Source organism: Heterodontus francisci, chromosome 20 (genome assembly GCF_036365525.1).
Source record: "Heterodontus francisci isolate sHetFra1 chromosome 20, sHetFra1.hap1, whole genome shotgun sequence".
Taxonomy (NCBI): Eukaryota; Metazoa; Chordata; class Chondrichthyes; order Heterodontiformes; family Heterodontidae; genus Heterodontus; species Heterodontus francisci.
Window position 1 is genome coordinate 39,245,296 of NC_090390.1, and position 13,246 is coordinate 39,258,541.

The window sequence follows — 13,246 nt, forward strand, 5'->3', positions numbered from 1 at the left end:
CCCCCACTCTCTCCCCCTCAACCTCCTCCCCCACTCTCTCCCCCTCAACCACCTCCCCCACTCTCTCCCCCTCAACCACCTCCCCCACTCTCTCCCCCTCAACCACCTCCCCCACTCTCTCCCCCTCAACCACCTCCCCCACTCTCTCCCCCTCAACCACCTCCCCACCTCAAACACCCCCCCCACTCCCTCCCCCTCAAACACCCCCCCCACTCCCTCCCCCTCAAACACCCCCCCCACTCCCTCCCCCTCAAACACCCCCCCCCACTCCCTCCCCCTCAAACACCCCCCCCCCACTCCCTCAAACACCCCCCCACTCCCTCCCCCTCAAACACCCCCCCACTCCCTCCCCCTCAAACACCCCCCCCACTCCCTCCCCCTCAAACACCCCCCCCACTCCCTCCCCCTCAAACACCCCCCCCACTCTCTCCCCCTCAACCACCTCCCCCACTCTCTCCCCCTCAACCACCTCCCCCACTCTCTCCCCCTCAACCACCTCCCCCACTCTCTCCCCCTCAACCACCTCCCCCACTCTCTCCCCCTCAACCACCTCCCCCACTCTCTCCCCCTTAAACCCCCCCCCCACTCTCTCCCCTTCAAACACCGCCCCCCACTCTCTCCCACTCAAACAACCCCCCCCCCCCCACTCTCTCCCCCTCAACCTTGCAAAACCACACCAATGCCCAAAGATTCATTCATCATCACATTTATTATGAGAATTTCCTTCATAAACTTCGGAAATGTACCATCTAATTCAGGATTTTTTATTCGTCTAAGTTTCTGAAATACATTATCTACCATACTGGCTTCAAAATCTTCTAGGATATTGGAGATACTACAAAAATTGGACAGCAACCTAGTGGCATCCTCTTAATAATACTTCCAAAAACACTAATTTATTATTTTAACTTTAACCCGAGTTATAGCACCACGTTTTCTCTTTTAGAATTTCATCTTCATTGCTATTATGCCTGGTGATTTCTCAGCATGATTGCTAACCTCATCTGTTGGTTCCAGCTCACCCAAGCAAAAAATTGATGGAAGCAAAATCAATAATAGTTTTTAAAAAGTGGACAAACATTAGGAGGATAAAAAGGGCACAGAGAACAGACAGTGGAATAGGACTAAGTGGATAAATGTTTTAGAGTCAGCACAGGCACAATGGATCCCATCATAAGAACATAAGAAATAGGAGGAGTAGGCCATTCAGCCCCTCAAGCCTGCCCAGCCATTCAATAAGATCATGGCTGATCTGTCCCAGGGCTCACCTCCTCTTTTGGGCCTGCTCCGCATAACTCTCGACTCACTGACATTTCAAAAATTGATCTACTTCCTCCTGAAATATATTTAGTGACCTAGCCTCCACAACTCTGAGGTAGAGAATTCCAGAGATTCACCACCCTCAGAGAAGAAATTCCTTCGCATCTCGGCTTTAAACGTGTGACCCCTTATTCTGTAACTATGTCCCCTAGTTCAAGACTCCCCCACCGGTGGAAACATAGGCCGGAATTTTACGCCGCCCCAGCAGGTTGGACGGCTAAAATAAAGATAAACACTTTTTTTTAAAAAAGAAAAAATATCTTTTTAAAAATGTGAAATTTTATCATTGTGGTGTAATTTGACATTCTACAAAAATAAAATGATCTTTTCAGTGCCAGTAAGGGTGTTTGGCAGTAATTATGAAATTAGCACGCTGTTAAAAACACAGCTGCACCTCATTCAACAAGTTGTAACTTTTTCAAGGGTTTTACACTGATATGAACTGCATAGAAGTGGAAGCTCTCGTCAATTCACGATTGCAATGGAGATTGCACTTTTTGGGAACCTCTACAGCGCACTCCAGGAGGAGCGTACATTCACTCTCAGCAACTTCTTGATTTCCGCATTATTCTGCATATGTCCAAACTCCCGGAGTTGCTGTCCATTTCAGTGGAGTTATGACAGTGGATGCTGAGTTTTGCCATCATTACCACAGCAAAATCGTGGCAACTGATACAGCACTTGGGTAACAAAAGAGTGTAACTTTTAATTAAATGCCTGCATTGTTGCATGTAATTACACAGTGTCAAAAAAAATCTGAAAGCCTTCAACGTTTTAGAACACAACCTAGCGGCTTTAAAATATTTTAAAGAACACATTACCTGTCCAATACGATGAGCTCGATCCATTGCTTGCAGATCACGCATTGGGTTCCAATCATGTTCCACAAACACTACTGTATCTGCTCCAGTGAGATTAAGACCTAGGCCACCCACGTGGGTGGTTAACAGCAAGACATCTATAGAAGGATCATTATTAAACCTAGCAAAATACAAATATATCAATATTTAATTAATATATATAATCTAACAAGGTGTGCTTCATGCTATAATCAGATTCCATGGTTAAAATTTTTTGTTCAGAAGTAAAATCACATCTCGCTCTCCAACTGGCATTCAGTTCTGAATACTGGTGACAGTGATGGCTCTTCCGGGAGCGCAGCCAGAGCAAAGTCTATGGCGCCATGGCTGGTACGGGGGTGGGGGTGGGGTGAGGGAGGTGATGGAAACAGGAGGAAGATTGGAAAAGCAATAGTGATAGGGGTTTGATAGTGGAACAGTCAGACATTTCTGCAGCCACAAACATGAATCCAGGATGGTATGTTGCTTCCCTGGTGCCAGGGTCAAGGATGCCACTGAGCGAATGCAGAGCACTCTGAGGGAGAAGGATGGAGGAAGAACAGCCAGAGGTCATGTTCCACATCGGTAGCAACAACATGGGTAGAAAGAGGAATGAGACCCTGCTGGCAGATCTTACGGAGCTAGGAAAGAGACTAGCAAGCAGGACCATAGTTACTCCCGGTGCCACATGCTAGTGGGTATAGAAATAGGAGGATAGAGCAGATGAATACGTGGCTGGAGAGATGGTGCAGGAGGGAGGGCTTTAGATTCCTGGGACATTGGGACTGGCTCTGGGGGAAGAGGGACCTGTACAGGCCGGGCGGGTTGCACCTGAACAATTTCCTTGCAGGACAGTTTGCTAATGTTATTGGGGAGGGTTTAAACTAATTTGGCAGGGGAATGGGAACCAGGTGCACAAAGAATTGAGAGAGAGAGAGATTAAGAAATAGTAAGGTGTTAGGTGGAGTCAGAGTAAGAGGGAATGTAATAAGGCCTAAAGTAGGTTTACTGTGCATGTATGCAAACACATGAAGTGTGGTAAATAAGGTTAGTGAGCTGCAGGGGCAGATAGCCACGTGGGAATATGATAACAGAGACCTGGCTCACAAAATGGCAGGACTGGGTACTAATATTCCCAGATATAAAGTGTTCAGTAAAGACAGGGACGGAAAGAAAGGAGGAGGGTGGCAGTACTGATTAAGGAGAATATTACAGTGCTGGAGAGAAAGGATGTCTTAGTGGGGTCAAGAGCAGAATCTGTTTGGTTGGAGCTAAGAAACAATAGAGTAACATTACAGTACTGGATGTATTCTATAGGCCACCAACTAATGAAAAAGTTACAGAGGAACAAATCTGCAAGAAAATTACACAGAGGTGCAAAATCTATAGTAGTTATAATGGAGGACTTTAATTATCCTAGTATGGACAAGAATAGTATTAGTGTAAAGGCAGAGAGGTGAAAGAGTTTCTCAAATGTGTTCAGGAGAATTTTCTAGATGTTTCTTGCCCAGCAAGGAAACAGGCATCGCTGAATCTGGTTTTGGGGAATGAGATCAGTCAAGCGGACCAAGTGTCAGAAGGGGAACACTTAGGGGACAGGGACCATAGTATCATAAGGTTTAGGCTGACCATGGAAAAGGACAAGGAGCAATCCAGAGTAAAAATTATTACTTGGGGGAGGGCAAATTTCAAAGGGGTGAGAATGAAACTGGTCCAAATAAACGGGAATCAAAGATTGGCAGGCAAAACTGTAATGAAACAATGGGCTGCTTTTGAAGAGGAGATAGTTCAGGTACAGTCAAGGTAGATTCCCATGAGGGGAAAAGGTAGGACAAACAAAATCAGAGCTCCCTGGATGATGGACAAGATAGAGAACAAGATGAAGCAGAAAAAGGGTGCAAATGACAGATGTCAGGTTGACAGTTCAATTGAGAACCAAGCTGAATATAGAAAGTTCAGAGGGGAAGTGAAAAAAGAAATGAGAAGCAAAGAGAGAGTATGAGAAGAGACTGGCAGCTAACATAAAAGGAAATCCAAAAGTCTTCTATAGGCAAATAAAAAGTAAAAGGGTGGTAAAAGGAGCAGCAGGGTCAATTAGGGACCAAAAAGGGGATTTATACATGGAGGAAGAGGCATAGCTGAGGTACTAAATGAGTACTTTGCATTTGTCTTTACCAAGGAAGATGATGCTGCCAAATAGTGAGAGGGGAGAAATTTGACACAGTGGATGGGCTAAAAATTGACAAAGAGCAGGTACTGGCTGTACTTAAAGTTGATTCTTCACGAGGACTGATTAGATGCATCAGAGGATACGGAGGGAAGGAAAAGTGGAAATTGCAAAGGCACTGGCAATAATCTTCTAACCCTCCTTAGATACAGAGGACTGGAAAACTGAAAATGTTACACCCTTGTTCAAAAAAGGGTGTAAGGATAAGCCCAACAACTATAAGCTAGTCAGTCTAACCTCGAGAGTGAGAAAGCTTTTAGAAATGATAATCCAGGACAAAATTAACCGTCTTGGAGAAATGTGGATTAATTAAGGAAAGGCTGCGGCACAATTTTTCTTTTAAGGGCAAATCATGTTGAACTTGATTGAGTTTTTTGATGAGGTAACAGAGAGGGTTGATGAGGGTAATAGGGTTGATGTGATATACATGGAATTTGAAAAGGCGTTTGATAAAGTGCCACATAACAGGCTTATCAGCAAAGTTGGAGCCCATGGAATAAAAAGGAAAGTGGCAGTATAGATATGAAGTTGGCTGAGTGACAGGAAATAGTAGTGGTGAACAGTTGTTTATCGAACTAGAGGAAGGTATGTAATGGGGCTTCCCAGGGGTCCATATTAGGACCACTGCTTTTCTTGATCTATATTAATGAACTAGACTTGAGTGTGCAGAGGACAACTTCAAAATTTGCAGATGGCACAAAACTTGGAAGTATTGTGAACTGTGAGGAGGATAGCGATAGACAGGCTGGTAGAATGGGCAGGCACATGAATGAAATTTAATGCAAAAAAATGTGAAGTGATACATTTTGGTAAGAACAAGGACAGGAAATATAAAATAAAGGATATAATTCTAAAGGAGGTGCAGGAGCAGAGGGACCTGGAGGCATATGTGCACAAATTGTTCAAGGTGGCAGGGTAGGTTGAGAAAGTGATTAAATAAGGCAAATGGGATTCTGAGCATTTATAAGTAGAGTCATAGAGTGCAAAAGCAAGGAAGTTAGTGAACCTTTAGAAAACACTGGTTCGGCCTCAACTGGAGTATTGTGTCCAATTTTGAGCATCACATTTTAGGAAGGATGTGAAGGCATAAGAGAGGGTGTAAAAATGATTTACTGGAATGGTTCACGGGATGAGGGACTTCAGTTACGAGGATAGATTGGAGAAGCTGTGGCTGTTCTCCTTGAAGAGAAAGTTTAGAGGAGATTTGATAGAGGGGTTCAAAATCATGAGGCATCTAGACAGAGTAGATAAAGAGAAACTGTTACCATTGGCGGAAGGGTCAAGAAGCAGAGGTCACCAATTTAAAGTGAATGGCAAAATAACCAAGGGTGACAAGAGGAAAAACTTTTTTTTTTTAAATGCAGTGAGTGGTTAGGATCTGGAATGCACTGCCTGAGAGTGGTGGTGGAGGCCGATTCAATCGTGGTTTTCAAAAGGAAACTGGATATTTATCTGAACAGAAAAATTTGCAGGTGTAGAGGGAAAAGGTGGGGGAGTGGGACTAGCTGAGTGGTTCTCGCAGAGAGCCAGCACAGTGACGACTGGCCGAATGGCCTCTTGTGCTATAACCATTCTATGATTCTATAATAAGTATACACAAGTTAATAGTTGACCGTTATATAATTTAAGGAATACGTTCTTTTCCTTTTCTCCAAGTTTTTAACATTATATTTAGATTCCAGCTTGGTTCTCATGTTTAGGGATTTTTTGGCCATTTTTCCAAGAAATAATGTTGTTTTTCCCAGTTGGCTAGACAGTTAGAGTGTGATACAGAAAGACGTCAATGAGGGTTAAATTCCCACACTGGCTGGGGTAGTTCATGGAGGTCTGCCTCCTCGTCTTGCTCCACGCTTGAGGAGTGGTGACCCTCAAACTATACATTATCAACTGTCTCTCTCTAATGGAGAGAAATGCCTATGGTCCTTTGGGACTATGGCTAGAACAACAATATTAAATTATACTCTGTTGAAGACTTTTTTTCAAACTCTCAGACTGATTCAATCTTTATTATTTAATATTTCTACATCAATATTTTGCTATATTATTGCTTCCAATACCTGTAAGCAAGTTTGAATTTTATAAGTTTCAGCCTGAGTGATAGTGTACTGATTTTCTACCATAGTGGTCAGAAGTGCATGGTGGGCAACCCATGCAAACTCTAGCATGAAATAACACTTTTTTCCTCCATTACCTGCAGTATCCAACAAGAGATGTAGTTCAGAAGTGTAGAAGAAGTGGCCCACCTCAGATAACACAACAGAGATATAGTTAAATTGCATTCTAGAAGGTTGCTAAGTGCTAAAGGTAATCTGTATCATAGCTACTGGTTTCTCTGCACTATTCCTCAGTCGTTCCCCCTCTCCTGAAGGTGATGTATGGTTCTACAGGCTGCAGCAGTCCTTTGTTATGACAGTATCCATTCTTCATGCATGGAGCAAGACAATGCCATGTCTTTCAACCAGAGAGGGTAGTTCATGATCCAGAGTGCCTTCTCACTCACTCCCCACACAGAAGCCACATGATAGGAGTGGGAAACCTCGCTTATCTTTCTCTTACCTTGTCTAGAGTGCCGAAGCAATTGTAGGACTTTAGGTGCTGTCATGGCCAAGATCATCTAACTAAGTACAGATCAGGGATGAATACTGGAATCTTCTGATCTATGTGGTCTATTGCAGGACACATTGTACTTAACCACTCAGCCATGGGTGTCCTTATACTATCAGTTATGCTATTAGTTTTTAGGTATCTTACTTACCTTGCCACAATGGAATGTCTCTGGCCCGCAGGCACACTGCCATCCAATCTTAAGTAAGTAATACTTGACATCTGAGGTTTGAGTAAATCATGTTCTACAATGTCCAACATGCTCTTCAGCTGACAGAAAATGAGAACTCTATGTTGAGCTACAACAGACTCAGTACCATTTTCTGAGGCTCCACTATTGCCAAGTCCACAGTCAAGCAGCAACTAGAAAAATAATTATTGAATATAATCTTACCCAAAGAATGTCATTTCAAAAGAGCACGAATTCAAGGTGGGAAATTGAACAAAAGCCGAATATCATACAACACGTTGAAGACTAAGAGCTCTAATGTCTTCAACCTTCAGTCTTTCAAACCCATCTGTATTCAGAAAGCAAATTCCTTCAGTCCTGCTCCTTGGTTAGGCTTACATAGTTACATTAATTTCTTAAACACGACAGGTCCAATGCCACTGTTTATGCTCCACACTATGTGCAGATGCTTCAGCAATGTATTTTGCATTGAGTTCTAGCTGAATGAATTCTTTATGCACCACCACTAATGCTGCCTATTCCCATCGCCTGACTTCACCCCTTTTTCAGCTCATCTGCTGCTGAAACCCTCATCCGTGCCCTTGTTACCTCTAGACGTGACTATTCCAATGCACAATGCTGACCTCCCATATTTTACCCTCTGTAAACCTGACGTCATTCAAAACTCCGCTGCCTGTGTCCTTACTCGCACCAAATCCGATTCATCTATTACCCCTGTTCTTGCTGACCTACATTGGCTCCTGGTCAAACAATGCTTTGTTTTCAAAATTCTCATCCTTGTTTTCAAATTCCCCTGTGGCCTTGCCACTCCCTATCCCTGTAATCTCCTCCAACCTCATAACCCTCTGAGATATCTGTGCTCATCCAATTTTGGCCTCTTGAGCATCCCTGATTGTAATTGCTCCACCATTGGTGGCTGTGTCTTCAAGCTGCCTCGGCCTTGAGCTCTGGATGTCCCTCCCCAGCTGTAGATAAAAAGCTTCATGCCAGCAAGTACATTGAGAAAGACAAGATAAACTTGCAGGCTTAGTGCTACTCTTAAAAAAGTACCTGGATAATTGCAGAGTTTCAAATACTGTAGAGCCTAGAAACAAAGTTACCAATTCAAATATGCTACCTGGTTTGCCCTTTTCTACGATTGCTTACAGAATGAAAACGTTGCATCAGATTATTAGCTAATCAAAATCACCAGGTAACATTTGTAGTAGACAATCCCAATCACAAAACTAATGTGTTGGATGGGGGTAGGCTGCAGGAATGTAGCTTACAGAGATAACCAGAGCCAGATAAAGGTGGAAAATAACCAAATTTTCCAAATCATTGCAAAAACTGTAGTAATGATTTTAGAATTTTAGAATGAACGAGGCAATGCTGTTCTTCCTCTCGATGTCAACTTAATCCATGATCTCTGCCAACACCAGGTGCCGAGAACAATATTATATCTCAGCTGGGAAATGTATACTCTGTACACTTTCTTCTCCTTGTCTGAACATCCCTCCCCTGCTCCCCAAACTGGTGTGGGTGTGAGATTAAAAGAGAAAAAAATTCACAATAAAATCCTGTGTGCAGCTGCTTGGTGTACAACTTTCAAAACCATCTGCACATAAGCAAGTTTTTAAATATCACTAAAACATTTTTAAGGACTAGTAGTACAATATAAAAGTACTACAAATTAGTCTAGACCAACACTCTTCCCCAACCATAATGCAACACAAGCACAACAAAAAGATAGTGTACTAAATTTCAAACAATACCTGTTTTAAAGCAGAGAGCTTTGGAGCATGCTGAATATCATGAAGAGATGAATTTTGAGCAGCAAGCTGCTCTATAATATGCTGGAATTCTGGATGTTGTGAGGTCAGCACAAGTGCTGGATGATTGCAGAGTTTCCTCAAGTACTGCAAGGCCTACAAATAAAGTACCAGTTCAAATATGCTACCAGGGTTGCCTTTTACTATGATTGCACACAGAATTAAAACGTACCGAAGTATTTATGCAGTCGTTCCGCTTCTACATTTCATTGAATATTTTCTCTCTCAAATGTTATATGCAGCGACATTTCCTGTGCTTACAGGAAAGTCTCACCACATCATAGTTAGTTTTAAGCTGTGAAGTATGTATATGGTATGTACACTTATCTTTATGCTTTCCTTTCAGTCCTCCTGAAGCTGGGTGGCAATATGGCACTATATTTCACAGTGCCATCAGCTTCATGAACTCCTCCTGTTTCTCAGTAGGCTTGTCCCCCAATTTTCACATGCCACTTCAGCTGCTTGTCCTCACCTTCCCATTTGCTCCCCTGCACTGCTACCTTCAGCCTCAGCCACTGTGTTTTCTGCCTCATTTCCGCACCCCCCCCACCCCCACCCCACCCCCCATAAACCTCTTACCACCGCTTCACCAGTTTTTGAAAGATTTCATGCTGTTATAATATACAGTGAACCTAGAAGAGTGGAAGATAAAGGCAGAAGACTTTACAGCAAGAGTGGGACAATGGAGGCAATGGAATGGGGAAAGAGGACAGAAGGCACAGTGGAAGAGAAGCAAAGAAGGGACAAGGTGCAGGGAGGGACAGAAGATGCATCTAAGGTAGAGGAGAGGAGGGTAAATAAACAGGCTATATTTATTACACATCTGTTGTAGTTCTTGAATTATACTCAACTTAAAAAAGCATATTAAGTCGAAGGGCAAAATGTGCCATTCCCAATCCTAATTTGAGTTCTTTAAAAAAACAAATTTCAAGAGCAAGCATCTTATCATCTGTGTTTTGTTGATAATTGGAAAATGTAAACATTCTAACATGAGAGAGCAAAAAAAAGTGTGAGAGAGTGCAAGCTAGACACTGGGAGCACGCAAGACAAGCACAGACAGGAATGCACAGGTATCCTCTGTATCAATGTTGGCAGGATTCAAATAGAAGAAAATACAGCACTTAATATAGTTTCCTAATTTGCATGATTCCATAATGCACCCATGCTCAAATTCACCAGATGGATCTCTTCTCCATTATCATCAGCATCAACAAACATTTATAACACTGCCTTTAACATATAAAAATGTCCCAAGGTGTTTCACAATCACATAAGGAAACAGACAGACCCCGCGTAGGAGGGGGTGACCAAAAGCTTGGTCAAAGAGTTGAGTTTAAGAGGGTATTAAGAGGAGGAGCATAAGGTAGAGAGGTTTAAAGAGGAAATCCCAGTGTTGGATCTCAGCAGCTGAAGTCATGGCTGCCAAAGATGGGGCAATGCACAAGAGGGTGGATACAGAGGAATGGCAAGCTTGGGAGAAGATAGATTTTAACACTTAAGGAGGTTAGAAGATAGGGAAGGGTGAGGCCATGTTAAACATAAAAATGAAAATTGGGGAGCGTCAGCCAACGTAGGTCAAATCATAGAATCATAGAGCACAGGGGTGATGCGAGAAGGACTTGGTACAAGATAGGATGCAGCAGAGATTTTGATGAGCTGATGTTTTCAAATGGTAGAGGATGAAAGGCCACCCAATAAAGCATTGAAATAGCTGAGTCTGGAGATGATAAAGGCGTGGATGAGGGCATTGGCAGATCAGCAGAGATAGGGATGGAGACAGCCAATGTAATGGAGGTAGAAGTAGGCAGTCTTTCTGATGAGAGGGAATGGGGTCAGGAACTCAGCGTAGGGTCAAATAGGATGCCAAGGTAGTGAACAGTCTGATTTAGCCCAAGACAGTGGTTAGTGAGTGGGATGAAGTATGTTGCCTACATCCCATGAACCAAAAAAAGGAAAGTAACAGAAAAACTATTTAAAAGGGTTAAATACAACATGTTATTGATATGGCCTCACTCCTAGGAAGTTGTCTGATTCGGCTCAAGCAGATGAATACTTCTGCTCTCAGTCTCGCCTGTGGGCATGCTCTTGTCAAGGAACAAAACTGATCTCGATCAAATCCCATTTTGGGTTTCATGTTTCACCCTTTCACACTCCTTCTCCCCCTTCACCAAACTGCTCCACGCCTTGATACCTGTTCGATATTCTGCTTCCCTCCATGCATGCCATTCCTTACCTTGTATCCAAATCTACCCATAAGCAAAGTCACACAAGATCTATTTGTTATTAAAAATTAAATAAAGAAATTCAAATGATTCAATGTGTGAATTCACAGCTTTAAAAAATAAAGCATGGCTAGATGAAGTCTGATGTTTTACCATGAAAATCAACGGGTCCATTACAATGCAGGAACAGAATAGTCTGTAGATTATTATGGTGTTTGGAGGCAAAGCCTTTCATTTGTGATGACAAACCATATATGAGCTTTTATTACTTCCATTGGTAGTTTAATAATCCAGAATTGATCCAGAGTAAATGGTAAACTAAACGTAACGTTGAACTGTTTCAGAACTAGAACAATCTAGAAGTAGCCTCAAGTACACCTCTGTTTTGGTGTCAACAACCTGGGAGAATCTCAAGAAAAATATTTACCTGAAACACATGTCCAGTAGCCTTCAGTTTAGGTTTTTCATTTTCTTCTGAGAGGGTACCTGTAGATATTGTTTCTTCAACATCACACTTAGCACGAGATTTCGCAAAATCTTCATACAGCTGTACCTATAAATAAAAGATTAGGAGTGTCAAAGTGAACATAAAGTGGCAAGGAAGTAGAAATATCATTGGCCCATCAAACATATTTGGCCTACAGAACATTTTCCGTTTTGGTAGGTCATTTCAAGAATCATTATTTTTTATGAAATTATTTATAGTCCTCAATTTTATCACCATGACTTCCAAACAATTTTCCTGGATTTCATAAGATTTCTACGCAGTATATGATATGAACAAATGAATATGGAGCAGGAGTAGGCCACTTGGCCCCCCCAGCACACTCCGCCATTCAATAAGATCATGGCTGATCTGATTGTAACCTCAATTCAACATTCCAGCCTACCCCCAATAACCTTTCACCCCCTTGCTTATCAAGAATCTATCTACCTATGCCTTAAAACTATTCAAAGACTCTGCTTCCACCGCCTTTTGAGGAAGAGAGTTCCAAAGACTCATGACCCTCAGAGAAAAGAATTCTCCTCCTCTCTGTCTTAAATGGGCAACCCCTTATTTTTAAACAGTGACCCTTAGTTGTAGATTCTCCCAGAACAGGAAACATCCTTTCCACATCCACCCTATCAAGGCCCCTCAAAATCTTACATGTTTCAATCAAGTCGCCTCTTACTCTCCTAAACTCCAGCGGACACAAGCCTAGCCTGTCCAACCTTTCCTCATAAGAGGAGCAGCGTGAGAGGAGATCATTCAAAAAGTGCGCCAGAACTTCGGAGATTCGGAGAGAAGCAGTGGGAGAGGAGAGGGAGGTTCGGAGGCAAATCAAAAATCGAGAAGTGACATCACAATCAACAGAGTGCAGGGAAACAGAAAGCAGGCTGGGGTGAGTATACTGGTAAGCTTTTAATTTAACCTAAGTTAATCAAATATAAAATAAGACTTGATCGATTCATTAGCATAAAAACTAAAAATGAAGGCGGATTTTATAATGTACCATACATGAGAGAGAGGAAGAGGAAGAGAGAGCGAGAGGAGGAGAGAGCGAGAGGAGGAGAGAGCGAGAGGAGGAGAGAGCGAGAGGAGGAGAGAGCGAGAGGAGGAGAGAGCGAGAGGGCGCGCGAGAGCGAGAGAGCGCGCGAGAGCGAGAGAGCGCGCGAGAGCGAGAGAGCGCGCGAGAGCGAGAGAGCGCGCGAGAGCGAGAGAGCGCGCGAGAGCGAGAGAGCGCGCGAGAGCGAGAAAGCGCGCGAGAGCGAGAGAGCGCGCGAGAGCGAGAGAGCGCGCGAGAGCGAGAGAGCGCGCGAGAGCGAGAGAGCGCGCGAGAGCGAGAGAGCGCGCGAGAGCGAGAGAGCGCGCGAGAGCGAGAGAGCGCGCGAGAGCGAGAGAGAGCGAGAGAGCGCGCGAGAGCGAGAGAGCGCGCGAGAGCGAGAGAGCGCGCGAGAGCGAGAGAGAGCGAGAGAGCGCGCGAGAGCGAGAGCGCGCGCGAGAGCGAGAGAGCGCGCGAAAGAGAGCGCGCGAGAGCGAGCGCGCGAAAGAG

At 43.5% G+C, this 13,246-nt stretch overlaps 1 protein-coding gene across 8 annotated transcripts in view; it reads right to left on the reverse strand.

Annotated features, from left to right (window-relative positions):
* btaf1 (BTAF1 RNA polymerase II, B-TFIID transcription factor-associated) overlaps positions 1 to 13,246 on the reverse strand; it is a 210,103-nt gene that overhangs the window by 13,135 nt on the left and 183,722 nt on the right. For all 8 annotated transcript variants that reach the window (XM_068052646.1, XM_068052653.1, XM_068052652.1 and 5 more), the window contains 4 exons: positions 11,641 to 11,766; positions 8,935 to 9,087; positions 7,142 to 7,353; positions 2,142 to 2,301 (listed from right to left, as the gene is read on the reverse strand). In XM_068052646.1, the coding sequence (XP_067908747.1) occupies positions 2,142 to 2,301; positions 7,142 to 7,353; positions 8,935 to 9,087; positions 11,641 to 11,766 (651 nt within the window). The remainder of the gene's footprint in view (positions 1 to 2,141; positions 2,302 to 7,141; positions 7,354 to 8,934; positions 9,088 to 11,640; positions 11,767 to 13,246) is intronic.